The sequence below is a fragment of the Pelodiscus sinensis genome, chromosome 1, assembly GCF_052426305.1.
Source record: "Pelodiscus sinensis isolate ZL-2025 chromosome 1, ASM5242630v1, whole genome shotgun sequence".
NCBI lineage: Eukaryota > Metazoa > Chordata > Testudines > Trionychidae > Pelodiscus > Pelodiscus sinensis.
Window position 1 is genome coordinate 104,609,881 of NC_143052.1, and position 17,117 is coordinate 104,626,997.

Sequence of the window (17,117 nt, forward strand, 5' to 3'; positions counted from 1 at the left end):
GATATTTTAAAGTCTGGTGATTTTTAGGCCACTCGTCACGGGTTGAGGCTTTTGCCCCATGAGCGCTTGGCATTAGCAACCTTGAGGCAAGCCCCTACTTTTGCAAGGCGCTCTCCCTGTGAAAAGCAGGACAGAGATATTGGGGGTGGCTCCCTACGGCGCCGTTTGTGGCACCTAGTCACAGGCACGGGGAGGTTCAAGCCGCCCCCGGGAGAGCCCAGCGCCGCCCCAAGCGCTAGAGCGGGTCGGGCGCGTGCTTGGCCGCAGCCTAACGCGCCCCCGCCTCGTTGCAAGACGCGGTCGGGCTGCCCCCGCCAGCCCCGCGCGGAACCTCTCGGCGCCGGAGCTGTTTCCAGCAGAGCCGGGGAGAAAAGGCGCGGGCGGCGCCAGGAAACAGGCTGCAGCGCGGGGAGCCGCCCCGGGCCCGGGCGGAGCGTCCGAAGCCCCCGCCAGGCAGAGGCTGCAGGGTGAGGGGGTCGGGGGGGGGGGGGGAGCGGGAGTCAGAGGCTGCAGGGAAACAGAGCTGCAGGGTTGGGTCTTGCAGGCTGCACGGGGGGCGCTGGGCTCTCCCTTGCGCGCCCCCACGCGTGGGCCTGCCCAGCCAGGGGCTCCCACGTGTTCTTTTGCACGGAATGGCGCCCTCCATAGCGAAAACAGTGCGCGGTGGAGAGGTATTGAGTGGCAATGCCGTAGGAGAGCATGTTTACTGGCCCACCAAGGGAGGAGAAGATTTTTCTCATCAGTGAGAGCGGACTGAGTGACCTCCCGTAGTTTTCCGCCTGTGGAAGGCGTGTTTGTTCTGCAGGGTAACTAGGCAGATGGCTCTGTCCCTCTATCAAAAGGTGTTTTACAGCTCTTGATCTGTGTATAGTTTCCTTGCAGGGAAAAGAATCAGAGGGGTTAGGAGCAACCTCAGAGTTGTCTGTGCTCTGATTGAATAATCTTCTTCTTCTTAGCTCATCACAGGGAGGCCTTTAAGTTCTCGTCTTCCATCCTCTCCCTGCATTGCCCTGTGAAGATAGACATGGCCAGGGTGGTCAGGATGTTTAAAACCCTCAAGAATCACTGGAAGAAAACCACAGTTGGGGGCTGCTTGCTCATCTGGGGAGGAAACTGGCTCTATGGAAAACACTGGTAATTATTACCTTGCCTTGAAGAAGTATAATAGTGAACCTTTCTCTGTATCTTTGCTAATACTTTTTGATGTGGCACATGGATAGTGGTGAAGTTGGACAAACATCTGTAAAGCTTGAGAAGGGTGGTTATAGATAGAGCTGGTTGCTTGGGAACCTTTAAATAAAAAGATTTTGCGAACTGCCTATTGGGCAGACTGTCATTTCCCAAAGAGGTTTTTACAATAGCATGGCTGTCCAGAGAGAAGCTGCAGTAGTTTAGCCTTAGGAAATGTATTGGGGGGAGTTCTGTACCAAGAAATTTAAAATTCTGCATGTTTTATTTGTCAACACAATGCAGTATAATCCTTCTGCTTTCAATTATTTTGGTAACCTATTTAAACTACAGTACAGTGGATAAAGAATGACACTGAGGAAATGTCCAACCCCCCCTTGCTTGACAGTAATGTAGCTAGGCTTGACACTTTATTTGTAGTTATTAGTCAACAAATATATGCAGCTATATGCTCAGTGTTGCATCATAGGCAACTGAAGAACAAGTGAAGGCTGGGGCATCAAAAAAAATTATATACTGACCATTTCCAGAAAGGTCATTGGAGCACATTTTGATAAGAAACTTTTTCAGTCAAAAAAATGTAGACCTGTTCTAATCACTAATGCACTGTAAGCATTTATAAGGCCATGCTATCTTTTACACCACTCCTGAAATGTAATGGAGATTTAAAACTTTTGCACCTGATTTATAACTTAGGGCAGTGGTTCTTAAACTTTTTGACCCACAGTCCACCTTGCTCGATGCAGACCTTTCCACAGTCGACCTGCCACTACCCATGATTTCAAAATGGGTGCAGGAGGGGGTGGGCATGTATGGTCTGGCCAGAAGGTGAGGTGCAGGAGTGGGTTTGGGGGTGGGGGATCTGGGTGGGAGATAGTGTGCAAGAGCAGGCTGAGGGTGGGAGGGGATGTCTGTGAATGACGGAAGATGCAGGATCAGGGTGAGAGTAAGTGGGTCTGGAAGGAAGAATGCAATTGCAGGATCTTGGTGGGAGGGGTGTGAGTAGGAGGGATGGAGGTTTGAAGTCTGGGTGAGAGAGATGTGAGGAGGATAGAGTGCAGGGTCTGAGGGGGAGGAGGGTACCATGTGGGGTAAGGAGGTGCAGGGTCTGTGTATGAGGGGCATGGGGGCACTTACCTGACTCTGGCTCCCAGCGCTCCAAAGCACCACACTCCACTGCTCTCATTGGCTCTGATTCTGGTCAATGGGAGCAATGGGGAAAACCTCTAGATGTGTGCTTTCCTGCACTGCTGTTTCCCCAGCCAGGGGGAGGGAAGTCACAGTGTGCGGAGCTGCTTCCTCAGTCCAAAAGCAGGATCCAGCTCATCCCTGGCCCTTCTTCCCCCACAGCAGGAAGCTGGCACTGGTGCTCCAACCTCACTGGGGCGTCCTCAGGTTCCCCACTGCAGGGGGGACAAGCCCAAGCCCGTGGCCCACCTGCAAGACAGTCACAGACCAGTAGTGGTCAGTGGACTACACTTAAAGAGCTACTGCCTTAGGGATAGTCACAAAGACAATGGGAGCAATTTACTAACAGACAGGCTGCTACATTCTGCTCAGCCTGAGGGGACGGAGCCTGTCCCGTGCCTTAAGGATGTTAAATTTAGATTAATCAACTAATCAAATAGTTGATGTAATTTGCATCGACTATTTGATTAGTCGATAAGTGTGTCTCTGCCTTGGAAATGTAGCAGTCCCCCGCTGGCCCCGCGCTCCCTGCTTTTGAAATGTACAAGGGAGGGCTGTTTGAGTCCCCCAGTGGCCCTGTGCTCCTGGTGGTGCTTTGCTTTTGAAATGTAGCAAGAGCCCTGCTCTTGCTACATTTCAAAGGCAGAAGCGCTACCAGTTCCCCACTGCGCTCCTACTCCTTCCCCCACAGAGACGGTGCTGGGGGAACTGTCTTTTAATGAATCTGTGCTATTGTGGATGTCAGAGAATGTTGTGAAGGCCAGGACTTTAACAGGGTTCAAAAAAAGAACTATATAACTACATGGAGCTTAGGTACATCAATGGCTATTACTCAGGATGGGTAGGAATGGTGCCCCTAGTCTCTGTTTGTCAGAGGCTGGAAATGGATGACAGGAAAGGGATCACTTGATGATTCCTTGTTCTTTTCACTCTTTCTGGGGGCATCTGTCATTGGCTACTGTTGGAAGACAGGATACTGGGCTAGATGGACCTTTGGTCTGACCCAATATGGCTGTTCTTACATTCAGTGGCACTGCAAATGGACAGATTGGTATGCCCAAGTGGATCTAATTGCGCAAGTAGAGCTGTTGTTTTTGTTATGAATATAGTTGTTACGAAACGTGCCAGATTCATAGGTCTTGCAAATTTTAGTTCTGTAACAGGTACAAGCATTGGTAGCAGCGTTCAAGCTTCCTTACCTTGCTTTGTCTTGTGCTACCAACAGAACTGGATGGGCCACCTTCAGGAAAGATTTGGTAGTTCAGGCTTCATGCGCATTCAGATTTTAATATTCCTGCTGGTAGTACCCTTAAGGGCACTAATGGTCATCCTAACCACTATCTATGCCACTAATTCAATTGTCACCTTCACTTGCAAGTGCCCGTCAATAAGCACACCTGGTTTCAGCATCACCAGAACTTTAGTTTTTCAGGGATGGGGAATCTTTTTTGGATTTGTGGCAACTGACCCACAGAAAAATCAATTGGAGGCCACATACAAGTGAGAAGCAAAAAAAAACCCAACAACCCCTCACTGTGGCCCCCCGACTGAGCAGGAGAAAGACACTCCCCACATTCCCCTCACACACCCGAGCTTAGGGAGGCCCAGCTTAGTAGATTTTGTGTGCTCCAGCCCTGTAGTGAGGTGGCGGACGGTAGGGTAGGGGCTGAAGTGTCAGTGCAGGCTCCCCAGTGCTGAGGGTGGCCCTGAGCCTCAGGGAGCCAGATCCAGGCAAGCCAGGGCCTGCATCCAGCCCCTGGGCCTGAGGTGCCTCACCCCTGGTTTATGTAATCACAAAAATTGCTGCCACTGCATGGCACCAGATCCTCCTGTTGTGTCCTTGGGGCTAGGATGCCACAGAAGGGAGGAAGGCAGAGTGATGGTGGAAAGGGGCATGGCTTGGGAGTCAGTAACGGACACACTTTCCCCGGCCCACTGGGAGTCCTAAGTTGGATTGCACAATCGCTCTAGCTGAGGATGGCCTATGGGCTGGGAGTTTGAGACCCTTAAACTAGAGCAAGAGCATATATAGTATTCATGGTTGTTCTTGTTTCAGTTCTCTCTGAAATAAATGTTCCCCAAGGGGTCTAAATCCTGGACTGGTTTCTGAAAAGATTTAGAGACTTAAATTTCAATATCTGTTTTTAAGATTACTGTTAACATGATTTCACTATAATGCAAATGTAACCAAATGATTTTGAAATACTATTGCTTTGGGGGCTGCAGTTCACTCCATCATCTTCCTGTGTCTTTTAAATCTGTGTGACAAGGGCTTAACTGTTTCTTTTTCCCCTTGAGTTAAAATGCCAAGGCATCAGTGGAAACTTTGGAAAACAAATCTGCTTATGCTGTGTGTTACATTTGTCTTATTCCTTGTTCCCTGTTCTTTTTTCCTTCTTCCTAGGGATATCTGCATTAAATCAGAATCTTTGTTTTGAAGTGTCAATTTGCTTTGGCTGCTTCCTTCATGCCTAACTCTTGGGGGTTAGTTGTCTGCAGGGGAGTTACACCAGCAGAAAATTTGGCCCGTAATCTTTTCTTTGTGATAGTGTAATTGGTTACTGTGGCAACTGATTGATGCCATTGAGCATGAGGACTTCAAGTAGGGAATAAGCGGTGTCTGCAGATGAGCGGAGGTTTGGTTTCATGTATGTACCCCCCGATGATAAAGAAATGTCAACTACATTAAATTATACGTCTCTTCTTAATTGGTGAGACCTCTCAAGATTTTTTCCATGAGGTGTCAGTGTGTCTTTGAGACTGTTTTCCCCTTTCCTCTCCCGAAAAGCTGACCTTAGGTCCCTGTGAGAGAGCTTTGCCCTCTCTCCTGGGTGCCCAACTAGGATCATATTCAAGCCCTTGGATAAGTCCTCTGCAGCAGTATTCAGGGAGGATTGTAGACAGGACAGGGATATGCTCCCAGTGGGTCAACATATTCCATGATCCACTGACCTTCAGCAGGAGTTACGAGCCACGTTCAATACTGCTCCCTTTGCCTTGTAATAAGAGTAGTTGGCACAGAGCATTCCATTTGTCATCATGTGATTTCCCTGACCCCCATTCTGAGACTCATCAGTCCATTTATGTGAGTTTTAATCCATTACTAGAAGATTTACCTGGTGTTGCTCGGGTCCGTCAGAGTCAGAGCAGCAATATGAGGGGTCCAGGAGTCAGGGCAGGGACTTAGGGATGTGGGGGGGCTCAGAGCAGAAGGCTTGGAGTGTGTGTGGGATGGTGCAGGAGTCAGGGCTCAGGACAGGGTGGGAGTGCAGAAGTCTGGGCAGGGGGTTGGGGAGAGGGCAGGGGGCTCAGAGGAGGCGGTGAGGGCGGCAGCTCCTCCCTCAGGCCGGCTCAGGAGTGGTACAGGAGATGCGGTCCATCTGCTAGCTTCTCTCCAAGGCGGCATGGCCCACCTATCAGCTTCCCTCTACGTCTACGGACTGTGTGGCCCCCCAGATCTGGGGTGCTTGCTGTCCCCCTGTGGGCATTCTGTGGTATAACTGTCCCTGCCATCACGCCCCTCCCTTTCTGTTTGATTAGAAACAGTCACAATCCCTGCACATCCCATTGTCCTAACACAACACAGCCATGACCTTGCTTTAACTTAAGATAAGAGGAAGCTGCATGCCAGATTTGTTGGTCCTAATTCTAACCATTTAGGAAGAGTTCTTGAACAAACAGACTCACGGACAGATGGACACCCAGACAGATGCACAAATTCTCTCAAATAGTAGAAGATGAGTTATATTAGAATAGCACCTACAGGGCCACGCAAGATCATAGCCCCCGCATGCTAGGCAAGATACCTGTATGTAGCGACATACATCCCTGCCCTGAAGAACGTACAGTCTGAGACAGACATATGGTGGAAGGGGGAAACAGAGGCACAGAGAGGGAAAATCACAGTACTGCCTTTGGCTCACATGGTGAATTATGGGGTATTCTTTTCTATTTACTGTAAAATGTGAACATTTTGCATATGGTATATTTCGTGCTTTAAATTGCAACTGATTTCTGTGCAGATGGCCCCATGTAATTACCTGTAACTTAATAACTAGTGTAAATTAAATTTTAGTTGTTTTTTGAATTCATTCTAAATAATGAAATTTAATTGACCAATTATTTCAAGTTCTGTAATATGCCCTACAGAGAAATTATGATGTTGGGTAAGCACAGGAGAACATACTGTAGGGAACAGTGCTACACAGGCAAGAGAGAATGGACTAGAAAATGCCTAATAGATCCTTTTATATCTCTAATCTCTATAATGCTGTGTAACTTTAAAAAAGCACTCTTACGGTTGGTAGATCTGAGAATTTTATGTACTTTTCCCTACTTACATCTCTTTGAAAAGTGCTTAAGATTCTTAGTCTCAGAATCTCTCTTTTTCTCTCACTTATATAATGTTTTGGTGGGAAAAGACAGTACAGTTGGTACTTGGAAAAAATGCATCTAATCCTAACACATTTTAGCCCAGGTAAAAAATACCCATGTTGGCACTCCACCTGAAATTAAAAGGAATAAAACGATCGTGGGCTCTTTATTGTTGGCTGTGTTTGAACAATTTAATGCAATCACTTTTCTACATATGTTTTGAAATTGTGACTTGCTATATTTTTTAATGCCTTCATTCATTTCTGGGCTTGAATCCACATGTTTACTTTCAGAGCATTCAAAAGCTATGACATTGTCTTAGAAATTATGACATTTAAAAATACTAAATTTGGAAACTCTTTGGTTGCCTTTAGCATTTTCTGCATCAAATTTTACATTTTTGCAGTTGTTTCTCTAGGGACTGAGACATTGGCTATGTCTATACTGCAAGGCTTTTCCACAAGAGGAAATGCAAGTGGAGCGCTCATTTGCATATGTTGCACTCGCATTTGCATTTCCTCTTCAGATCCCTTTTGCACAAGAGGTTTTTGCACAAAAAAGAGCTGTGTAGACGGCTCCTTTTTGCACAAAAACCCCCTTTTGCACAACAGCCGTTCTTCCTGAAAAAATGAGGAAGAAATGGCTCTTGCGTAAAAGGGGTTTTCTGCACATAAAGAAGCCGTCTGCACAGCTCTTTTTTTGTGCAAAAACCTCTTGCGCAAAAGGGATCTGAAGAGGAAATGCAAATGCGAGTGCAACGTGCAAATGAGCGCTCCACTTGCATTTCCTCTCGCGGAAAAGCCTTGCAGTACAGATGTAGCCATTATGAAGAATCCAAATATCACCTTTCTTCCATTCGGCTCCCTCTACCATCCTTCCTTTTTCCTATCTTATTTGTTGGTCTTTCCCCTGGCCACTCCCACATACCTTAAACCAGTGGACCACAACCTTTTGGGGCTGCTGGGCGCCCAGGGGCAGGGCCACTCACGTGCCGGGCACCCGGGGGCGGGGCCATCCATACGCTGCGTGACCGGTGCCGGCGCCACCAATGCGCTGCACGCTCGGGTGGGGCTGCCCATACGCTACGTGCCCGGGGCTGGCGCCGCTCCTGTACCACGCGCCCAGGGTCGGGACTGCCCATACGCCGCACGCCCAGGGCTGGAACAGCCCATGCGCTGCATGTCCGGGGCCGGCGCTGCTCCTGTGCCGCACACCCAGGGGTGGGACCACCCATACACCGCGCGCCCGGGGCTGGAACAGCCCATGCGCTGCATGTCCGGGGCCGGCACTGCTCCTGTGCTACGCGCCCAGGGCCGGCACAGCCCATGCACTGTGCACCTGGGGGCTGGGCCACCCCTGTGCCACACGCCGAGGGCTGGCGCCGCCCCTGTGCCGTGTGCCCAGGGGCGGGGACACTCATACGCAGTGTGCCCAGAGCCAGCATCATCCATGCGCCACACGCCCGGGGGCGGGGCTGGCCCTGATCACTCGGCGGGCGCACAGAAATGGCCCAGCGGGTCCCATGGCACCCGCAGGCACCACGTTGGGGACCACTGCCTTAAACCATCACTTCACAGCCATAAAATGTGCAAAAATTTTACTAGATTACTGAAATCCAGAGGACTAAACCCACTAGCCAAAATTTATGTAGAAAATAGTGAGGTTGGGCTTTTATCCAGGTGCAATATCTAGCTGAGAAGCCAAATAGCCCTTCCACCAGTGATGGGGAGTCCTGTTGGTAGTCACTTTTCTTGCTGGGCTCCCCATTAGGGATGTAATAGTGTAATCGAATAACTGATAAGCAAAAGCTTATTGGTTAATGCTATAGACTACAGGCAGTCCCCGAGTTACACGGATCCGACTTACGTCGGATCCGCAGTTACGAACGGGGCACTTCCTCTCCCTGGTCTCGAGCAGACCAGGGAGAGGAAGCAAAGCGGCGGCGGAACGCGCGGCCAGCTGACAGCCCAGACGCGTCTGGGCTGTCAGCTGGCCGCGCGCTCCGCTCTGCTCCCCCCCCCCCCTCTGCAGACCAGGGGGAGGGGGAGCAGAGCGGAGCAGAGCAGAGCGGCGGAACGCGCAGCCAGCTGACAGCCCAGAAGCGTCTGGGCTGTCAGCTGGCCGCGCGTTCCGCCGCTCTGCTCTACTCTGCTCCCCCTCCCCCTGGTCTGCAGACCTGGGGGACGGGGAGCAGAGCAGAGCAAAGCCGCGAAGCCCGAGGGCAGCAGGATAGCCACGGCGCGTCTGGGCTGTCCCGCTGCCCCCGTGCTCCGCGGCTTTGCTCCGGACGCCTGTGGTACAGCAGCTGGGGCGCTGCCGGTTGGTCCCGTAGCGCCGCTCTGGGTGCCACTGGACCAACCCAGCAGCACCCCAGCTGCTCTGCCCCAGGTGTCCCCTAGTCAGCAGCTGCTGAAAATGACCAGTGGCTGACTACAGGAAGCCCCTGCCCCGGGCTTCCTGGAATCAGCCGCTGATCAGTTTCAGCAGCAGCTGACTTGGGGATGCCTGGGGTTCTTAAGTTGAATCTGTATGTAAGTCAGAACTGGCGTCCAGATTCAGCCGCTGTTGAAACTGATCAGTTTCAGCAGCGGCTGAATCTGGATGCCAGTTCCTACTTACATACAGATTCAACTTAAGAACAAACCTACAGTCCCTATCTTGTACGTAACCCGGAGACTGCCTGTACATGCATTTTCCCTTCCTCCCCTTCTGCCAGTACATTTTTTTTGTGGACTGGCCAGCACGTCGGCTTAGTCCCGGCTCGCGCTGGGACCGGAATTGAGTCGGGCTGCCTGCCTGCCCTGCTCCTACTACATTTTAAATGGAGAGCCACAGCAGGGGAAGATCCTAGACCTGGCTCAAGCCAGGACTGTGCGCTTTAACTGCCTTCCCTTATCGACTATTCATGTAATTGATAAAATTCTATCGACTACACGATTAGCAAATTACCCACCTCTTAACATCCCTACTCCCCACTTATCAGATCTTAATGGCTGCTGCAGCAGTGGGTTAGAGGTGGAGATGTCTCTGTACTATAAATAACTATTTAAAATGTAGTGAGATTTGTGTTTTTAAAAAATCCTATTTTAAGCATTTCCCCCCTGCTCACCTGTTTGTGTGGAATGGTCTCTTGGACAGGCCAAAGAGCCACAATAAATGCTTTCAGGCACAATGCTCTTCCTTCTCCTTGTCTGTGACTGTACTTGCCCGATGACTGTCAATTTGGAGCCTTTTGACCGGCTCCACCGTGCTTTTCTTGGCAAGCACATTTCTACAGTACCGGGAAAGAGTCCTTCCTCATCAAGAAAACAGTGAAACTAACTACAATAGACTTCCGATAATCCGGAACCTATGGGACCTAGGTGGTGCCAGATTATCAGGTATGCCGGACTATCAGGAGGTACTATAAGATGGTTTTATATATATACACTGTATACATTATATACTGTATATAAAGTGTTCTTAACCCTTTTTATTGTACATACTATATACAGAATACTGTAATGTTTTAGTTTTTTTAAGCCTTTTTGCTCAGTTCAGCTGCTGCCGCTATTACCTTGTAACTCATTTTTTGCCAAAGCTCACTCACTAAGCTCTTGTCATTTTAATGCCGGACTATCAGGAGTGCCGGACTATTGGATGCCGGACTATTGGAGTTTTACTGTATATACAAAGTGCAGTCAAAAGCACAACATACATAAAAAGGAAAAAATAGAGGGGAGTTTAAAAATAAAAAAAACTTTTGATTTCTTTCCATTTCAGTGATGATGTGGATTACTTGCAACAAAAGTAGGCACAACGTTTTCGCATGCAAGTGTGATTTTTTTTTTAAAGTCAATGCCCTTTTAACCTCCCTGTGCTTAAGTTTTCTTATCTTCAAATTGAAGATAACACTTTCCTACCTGATGTGGTTTTTGTGAAGATTATTAATTCATTTGCAAAGTGGTTTGAGTTCCTTGGGTTGAAGAAGATGAAACATAACTGTAAATAGTAATTATTTATCTCAAAACAGTAGTTCTTGTGCATGAAAACAAGGGTTGACATATAGCTCTTTCTTGTTCTCTGTGGATAACTATTGCTGGGGAAGGAGACAGAGAAGCTGAAAGACAGGGTTGTGAATTATTTATGCACGTACTTAGTTTAACATTTTTCTCATCACTTGTCAGAATGCCGGATTTATGTGGAAAGGAAAGATGGATATTCCTAGGAGTGGCTTGAGCCAAGTGGGACAGTAGCCTTTAAAATATGTCTTTGCTTAAAATGTATTTACTAGAAGAGTTACCCAGAGTTGCTCGGGTCCTTACCTCAATTAATTTTTGTTTTTCCCCATTTAAATCATTGCTCTGAGGAGAGGCTGGGGATGAGGGGTTCAGCATGCAGGCTGCCCCGGGGAGAGAGGACCACCCCAGCCCCCTCTCACCGCAGCAGCATGGGGCCAGATGAGAAATGCCTCTTCATGGGCACTGTAGCTCCAGTGGGCACAGCCAGGGGAGGGGTGCACGACTCAGCTGGAACATATCCAGATTTGCCTGTCCCCTGCGTTTCCTAGCCAAAGTGAGGAATGCAGCAAACTGTGCACTTTCCCTTCATCAGGGACTTTTCATAAGGGGAAACAGCCTATAATGTTCCCATATGCATTGGGGGGGGGGGGTCACTTTCTCTAAAGGGCACCAGTGATTTGGGAAGCTCTGGGCTGGAGTAGTCCAGGGAGAGGGAGGGGAGGCATCCCCAGCCAGCCCCTTTCACCTGTTTGGTGAGTCTGCCTTCTCTGTATGGTTTTATGAGAAGTAGTTCCAGACACAACCCATTTTCCTGGCACAACTTACCTTGCTTTAAGTTATGAGAAGAGGAAAGTGTATACTGCATTTGGTGGTCCTCACTCTTACCATTTAGGAGGAGTTCTTGAGCAGATGGATGGATGGACAAACTCACGTATACTAGATGAGATATTGTTTCTGATTTCCTTATCTTAGAATGTGCTTGTTTTATCTTTATGGTGTTCTGATTTGAAGTACATTATTAAAAATAGACAGTTCCGTGTCCATATGTAGCATTGTATAAACACAATAGAAGGGAATGTTAATGCTTGGGAAATTAGCTAACATCCCCCAGGTTGACATCATATGGGAAAGAACTAATTTTCAGGGATTCCCCATAAAGCCCTAGGGATTAATTTCCCTAGGGAGGAGGATGTGTCCTTTGTTTTCTGGGAATCAGAGACCAGTCAGGAGCCTTGTTTTTTGTTGTTCCATCCACTTATGGCAGGGGTAGCTATAATTTTTTATGTGGGGCCACTCCAAGATTTTGGAAAGTGGTCCAGTGTTGCACTCTTCCATGATATTAATCAAGGAGATGCAGGATCTGGGATGGAGGTTGGGTGCAGAAGGGAGCTTGAGGTAAGGGACTGGGATGCCGGGAGGGCCTCTGAGGTCTGGGAGGGAGTTGGGATGAAGGAGGCCATTGTGACCTGGGGCATGGGATTAGGGTGCAGGGGTTTGGGTTGTGACCTAGAACAAGGGGACTGGGGTATAGGAGGGGGTACAGGGGTTTGGGTTGTGACCTAGGCAGGAGGGGATTGTGATCTGGGGCAGGGGATTGGGGTGCAGGGTCTGGGAAGGGGTCTGGGCTCAGGAGGGAGGCAGACAGTTTGGCTTATGTGGGATAGAGGTAGGAGTGAGGGGCTGGAGTGCCAGAGACAAGCTCTAACCTGGAGACTTACCAATGAGACTCCTGGCCGGCAGCCCAGCACATTTCTCAGGGAGGGGCCTGCTCCGCCCCTGAACAGGCTGCAGGGCCATGTGCTGTGTGAATAAGAGCCTGAGGACAAGGAGGATTGGTTCTTCTCATGCTGCCTGTTCTTCAGTCAGGAAGCTCCCATTGGCCAGAAACTGGCCAGTGGGATTGTGCTGGGGGTGGGAGTAGCCATGAAGCACAACTTCCCTCTCCCCCTGACTCATGGAATTCACTGCAATCTCCCGGCTGTATCAGAAAATGGAGCATTTTTTGTTCATCCATGTTCCATACTGATTACACCAGAGAGCACTAGCAGTACATTTAGCCCCACATACCTGGTGTCTAAGGCAGCAATTTAAGTGCTTAGTAAATTGAATGTAGATTATGTTGCCTGTGAGATTTGGCCATTGTCGACATTTGGGGCTAAATTACTATGCATGAGGCATACTTGACTAGACTTATATCTACCCTTTTAGAACAGATTAAAGGTTTAGTGAAGTCTTGTGCTTCTGTTTCTGGCACTGCTGGAGTTTGTGACGAAAGTGTTTGCTTTAGTTGACATCAATTCATATTAACCTTTGACTTCCTGGAATTAGCTGTCTGAGGCTTTGCTTGTTCATTTGCAGCTGACGGAAGTTTTTGACTCCTTTTGGCTTTTTCATCCTTTCCTCCAGACTTTGCGGGAAGAAGCTCATTTAGTTTTTGCCATTTCAGTGTTCATCCCTTTTTTGGTTTAGATGCTGTCATTGTGGTATTAATTAGAGCTATTTTAAGTAACAACGTCTCCAGCAAATGAATGGCAAACCAGCCAAAGCCATCTTAAATTTGCTTAGGCACAGAAGAACCACTGGAGTAATTGCTTTTGTTCAGATCCTTCCCTCTGATACGCATAAGGCTTTCACTGATTTTACTGAGAGCTGCAGACAAGAACTTTTCACTTGGTCTTCATAATTTCTCCACAGTTGCACCCCTTTCCTGTGAACCATTAGTTAGTGTGACTTAGCAGATGGGCCCCAGACCCTGTCTTTGGGTATGAAGAAAATGCCCCTTCTGTCCTACAGCAGGTAACAGCAAAGGGAGACTAGAGCATGGTAACTTGCCACCATGCTAATTAGGAATGTAAAATCCCTATTAATCAGTTAACCTAACTTTTAACAGGTTAACCTAATGTTTAACTTACTAAATGGGTATCTTCCTTCCCTCCTCAGGGCTTTTGCTGCTGACACTAGCAGGCTTCTTCTCTGGTCCAGGGGTGGGGAGAAGGTTTCGTTTCCTGCACTGGGGCTGAGGCTGCTGCCACCACTGGCAGGCCATGGATGGGGGGTCTGCTCCTGAGCACCTGTTAACCGGTACCCAGTAAGCATTATCCAGTTACCTATTCACATCCCTAGTGCTAATCAGATGGCAGAGGATTGTGAGCAATGGAAGCTCAGTCTGAAGGGCAAAGAGCTGGTGAAGCGGGCATAATTTTTAAATGTAGCATTTGCTCTAAGGAGCCAGGATGTGTCAGTGCACTAGCTTTTCACCTTCAGACATATTAGATTGCAACCTGAAGATTTAGGTCACACTTGAAAATAAATTTGGCATGGGAGATGCCATATTCTAGCGCTGTGGGTGGTATCGCTTTGAGAGAGGCACTGCACTGGAATAACTGAGGTGTTGCAGGTAAAAAGTAAAATATACAAGACAGCTGTGAGAGATGAACAGGAAAGGATACAGTTTGTAGCATACCTAAAGCTGTGCCTGACTGTAGGCCTGGTGCTGTTATTACAAAACTAATTTCTCATAAAAGACATGCTTGAAAAATCCAAGTTTTTGCATTTGGGATAGAGTGCTCCAGCAGCAGAGGAAAAGGAAAGGCAGAATTCAGTCTGGCTGCATGTGAGTGTGTTTACATTGACTTTCCATAGAATTATGCCGGTTTACACCTGGGTTTCCTTTTGTCCTGTGTATGTACCATCTAGTGTATCACAATTAAGGCTGTGCTCAACTATAAGGCGAGATTTTACAGTTAGGTGCTTTGTGAACAGGCAGTTATATGACAGTTCCATACTTTTTTTGAAAGTCAACAAAATAGAGATTTACATGAGACTTTGGTTACAAAATCAAGGTGATAGAGTATAATTGTCTTTGGAAATGGGGAGGAGGGAGGACAGGATATGTAATTTCATCTGGTTATGTCACTGCATGGTAATTGACTGGCGCTACTGTAGAGTCATTTTAGAGGAACAAAGAGACTCTGTATCTTGGCTGGCCTGATTGGTGGTGATCTCTGAAGTCCTAAAGGTTTAGAACCTCTCGGTGACTGATTGTGTCTGCCTTACATTTCATCTGAGTGGCTAGATCTAATCAGTTGGTTTTGGTACCCATTTCTCTGGATTGGAATTCTCCAAGTCAGGCAACAGGGTCAGCCTTGCAGGCACAGTGCACAAATCCTCTTTGAATGTGAGCAGGTGCCTTGTCCAGCCAGCTTTATGGACTCCCCACAATACATAAAGCCCAAATTCTGCCCCATCACTCTCCTAGAAAATAACAGTTATTACATAAAAATCAGCTCAAATGGTCTATCCAGTTTTGGCTGCTTTTCAAAAGTACTTCTCAGCTGACACCACAGGACCTCTCTCCTGCCTCCTTTATTTCCAGGTGGTATTATGAGTCACCAGCTTAAGTGAGTTCTGCCAAATTAAGCTTGCTAAACTCTTATCATGATCCATACTTGATTAACAAAGTGGGTGTTTCAGGCAAATGCTGCCATCCTGTTACAGTGACGCTTTTGATCAGTTGTTGAATCATAACTGACAGAGCAGGCCTTTATATTTCCTGTATCAGACTGGCAGGCCCCATGTGTGTAATTATATATATATATATATATATATATATATATATATATATATATATATATATATATAATATCAATATTAAATAATTTTCACCTTCCATAAGTGACAAACAAATAGTTGACTTTCATCACAGAAAATATTGGCAGGATTCACAGGGCTTTGGCTCTCATTGCCAGTAAGCTAAGTGTCATTGGTAGTGTTAATTTGATTGCTGCACTTTATGTCCCTGCCAGATGATAACTCAGTTTGTCACTTCTTTGAAGGTTCCATCCTGAACAGCTGCTGCAGCTTTTTGATATTAACTTCATTAAAAATATTGAGCATAAATGCAAAGTCTGGGGAAGCTGATTCAGACTGAGCATCTGATTTTCACATCCTCCCAAAGCCAAGCTTGTAATAGAAACACTGATATTCTGGTCATGCCAAGTGGCACGGATACTGCAGTTAAAGCAGGAAAAGCAAAAAGCCTCACTGATACAACCAGCATCTTTGAAGCGCTGCTGTTTCGGTGGTTTATTTGTTATGTGCTGAACCTGTGCTAGACATAAAGGAAGACATAATACTCCTATTGGGTGATTGCTGAGTAAAATATCAGCCTTGATTCACAGTCCTGGCTGAGGAAACTCAATACAGAATCTGGGGAGTAGACATCACTCTGTATGTTCAGGATTCTGAAGGTATGAGTTAGAAGAGTCCTGAGAGAGATTCTAATGTACACTGTGCTGCAACCTCTCCCAGTGGTCTGGCTTAGAGCCCATAATAGCTAGAATGCAGTGGACTCTAGCCGTGCGTCTCTTCTTCCTGTGGCATGCCCCTATGCTGGGACGTTGGGAGGGAGTTGGAATTGAGGGAGTGCCATACTCTGCTGGGACTGTGTCACTAGTGGTGTTTCCAGATGGCAGGTTCTAGAATCAGGGCCGCTATCTTGATGCTTAACATTATGTAAGAAAGCCCAAAACTAATTTGCAGAAGCAACAAATACTATTTTTCCATGTGGGTTCTTCACATAAAGTACCCTCCTGCCCTGTTTGCCCCTCTGAAGCTCTACCTCTTTCTTACTGGAGAATTGCATGGGACTCCCCAAAGAGCTTCACTCTGGCCTCTGTCAGTGGATTAGTTTGACAAGACATTCCTTCCCCTTTTTCCTTCTCACTTCCCTTTTGCAGGATAACCTAGCTAGCCTAGTTCTAAGCAATGTAATGGTTGATTTTGAAATCAGGAAAGCAGTACTAGGTAAATCAGCAGATGCTGTACTCTAAATTTGTTTTGCTGTAAGGTGTAAGTTGTATCTGTAAGCGTCGAGGACAAGTCCAGGGTAGAAATTGCTTATGGTTTATCTGAGGATGTCACCATAGGTATAGGAAGTGTCTGTGCACTCTTTCAGGCAGTCTGAGAGATCAGTCAGCTGGTAAATATGTAACTTCTCTCTGCCTCTTTCTCCTCCTTATAGGAATATTAGTATATTGACTGTTTCTTTACTATGTAGTGCTGTAAATAAAATATAAAACTCAGTACAAAATGTACCATATTTATCTAATCATTCTCTAGCTTGAATGGCCATCATCCATGGGCTGATAACCCAGTATGCACAGAGACTGAACCATGTTTATGGACATAAAGCTGTAATGTTGCCAAGTGTATCTGGTGTTTTTTGAGCAGTATGAATCAAACTGACAAACTTCATATGTAGAAGCCCGCAAAAATATTTCTCAGAGCCTTGGGGTTCTACGCTATGGAATGATTAAAGGCAGGAGATACATTTTGAAGGAAAATTACTGGTACTTTTCTTAGCTT

The 17,117-nt window shown here is 47.2% G+C and overlaps 1 protein-coding gene across 4 annotated transcripts in view; it reads left to right on the forward strand.

Annotated features, from left to right (window-relative positions):
- Nucleotides 1-233: 233 nt before the first annotated feature.
- Nucleotides 234-17,117, forward strand: part of AGK (acylglycerol kinase) — a 57,527-nt gene continuing 40,643 nt past the window's right edge. The window contains exons 1-2 of one of the 4 annotated variants that reach the window (XM_006133374.5): nt 234-467; nt 957-1,134. In XM_006133374.5, the coding sequence (XP_006133436.3) occupies nt 1,025-1,134 (110 nt within the window). In that variant the 5' untranslated portion in view covers nt 234-467; nt 957-1,024. Of the gene's footprint in view, nt 468-509; nt 843-956; nt 1,135-17,117 lie in introns of those variants that run through there. The other 3 variants (XM_006133375.5, XM_006133376.5, XM_025189799.3) reach the window with 3 other exon arrangements.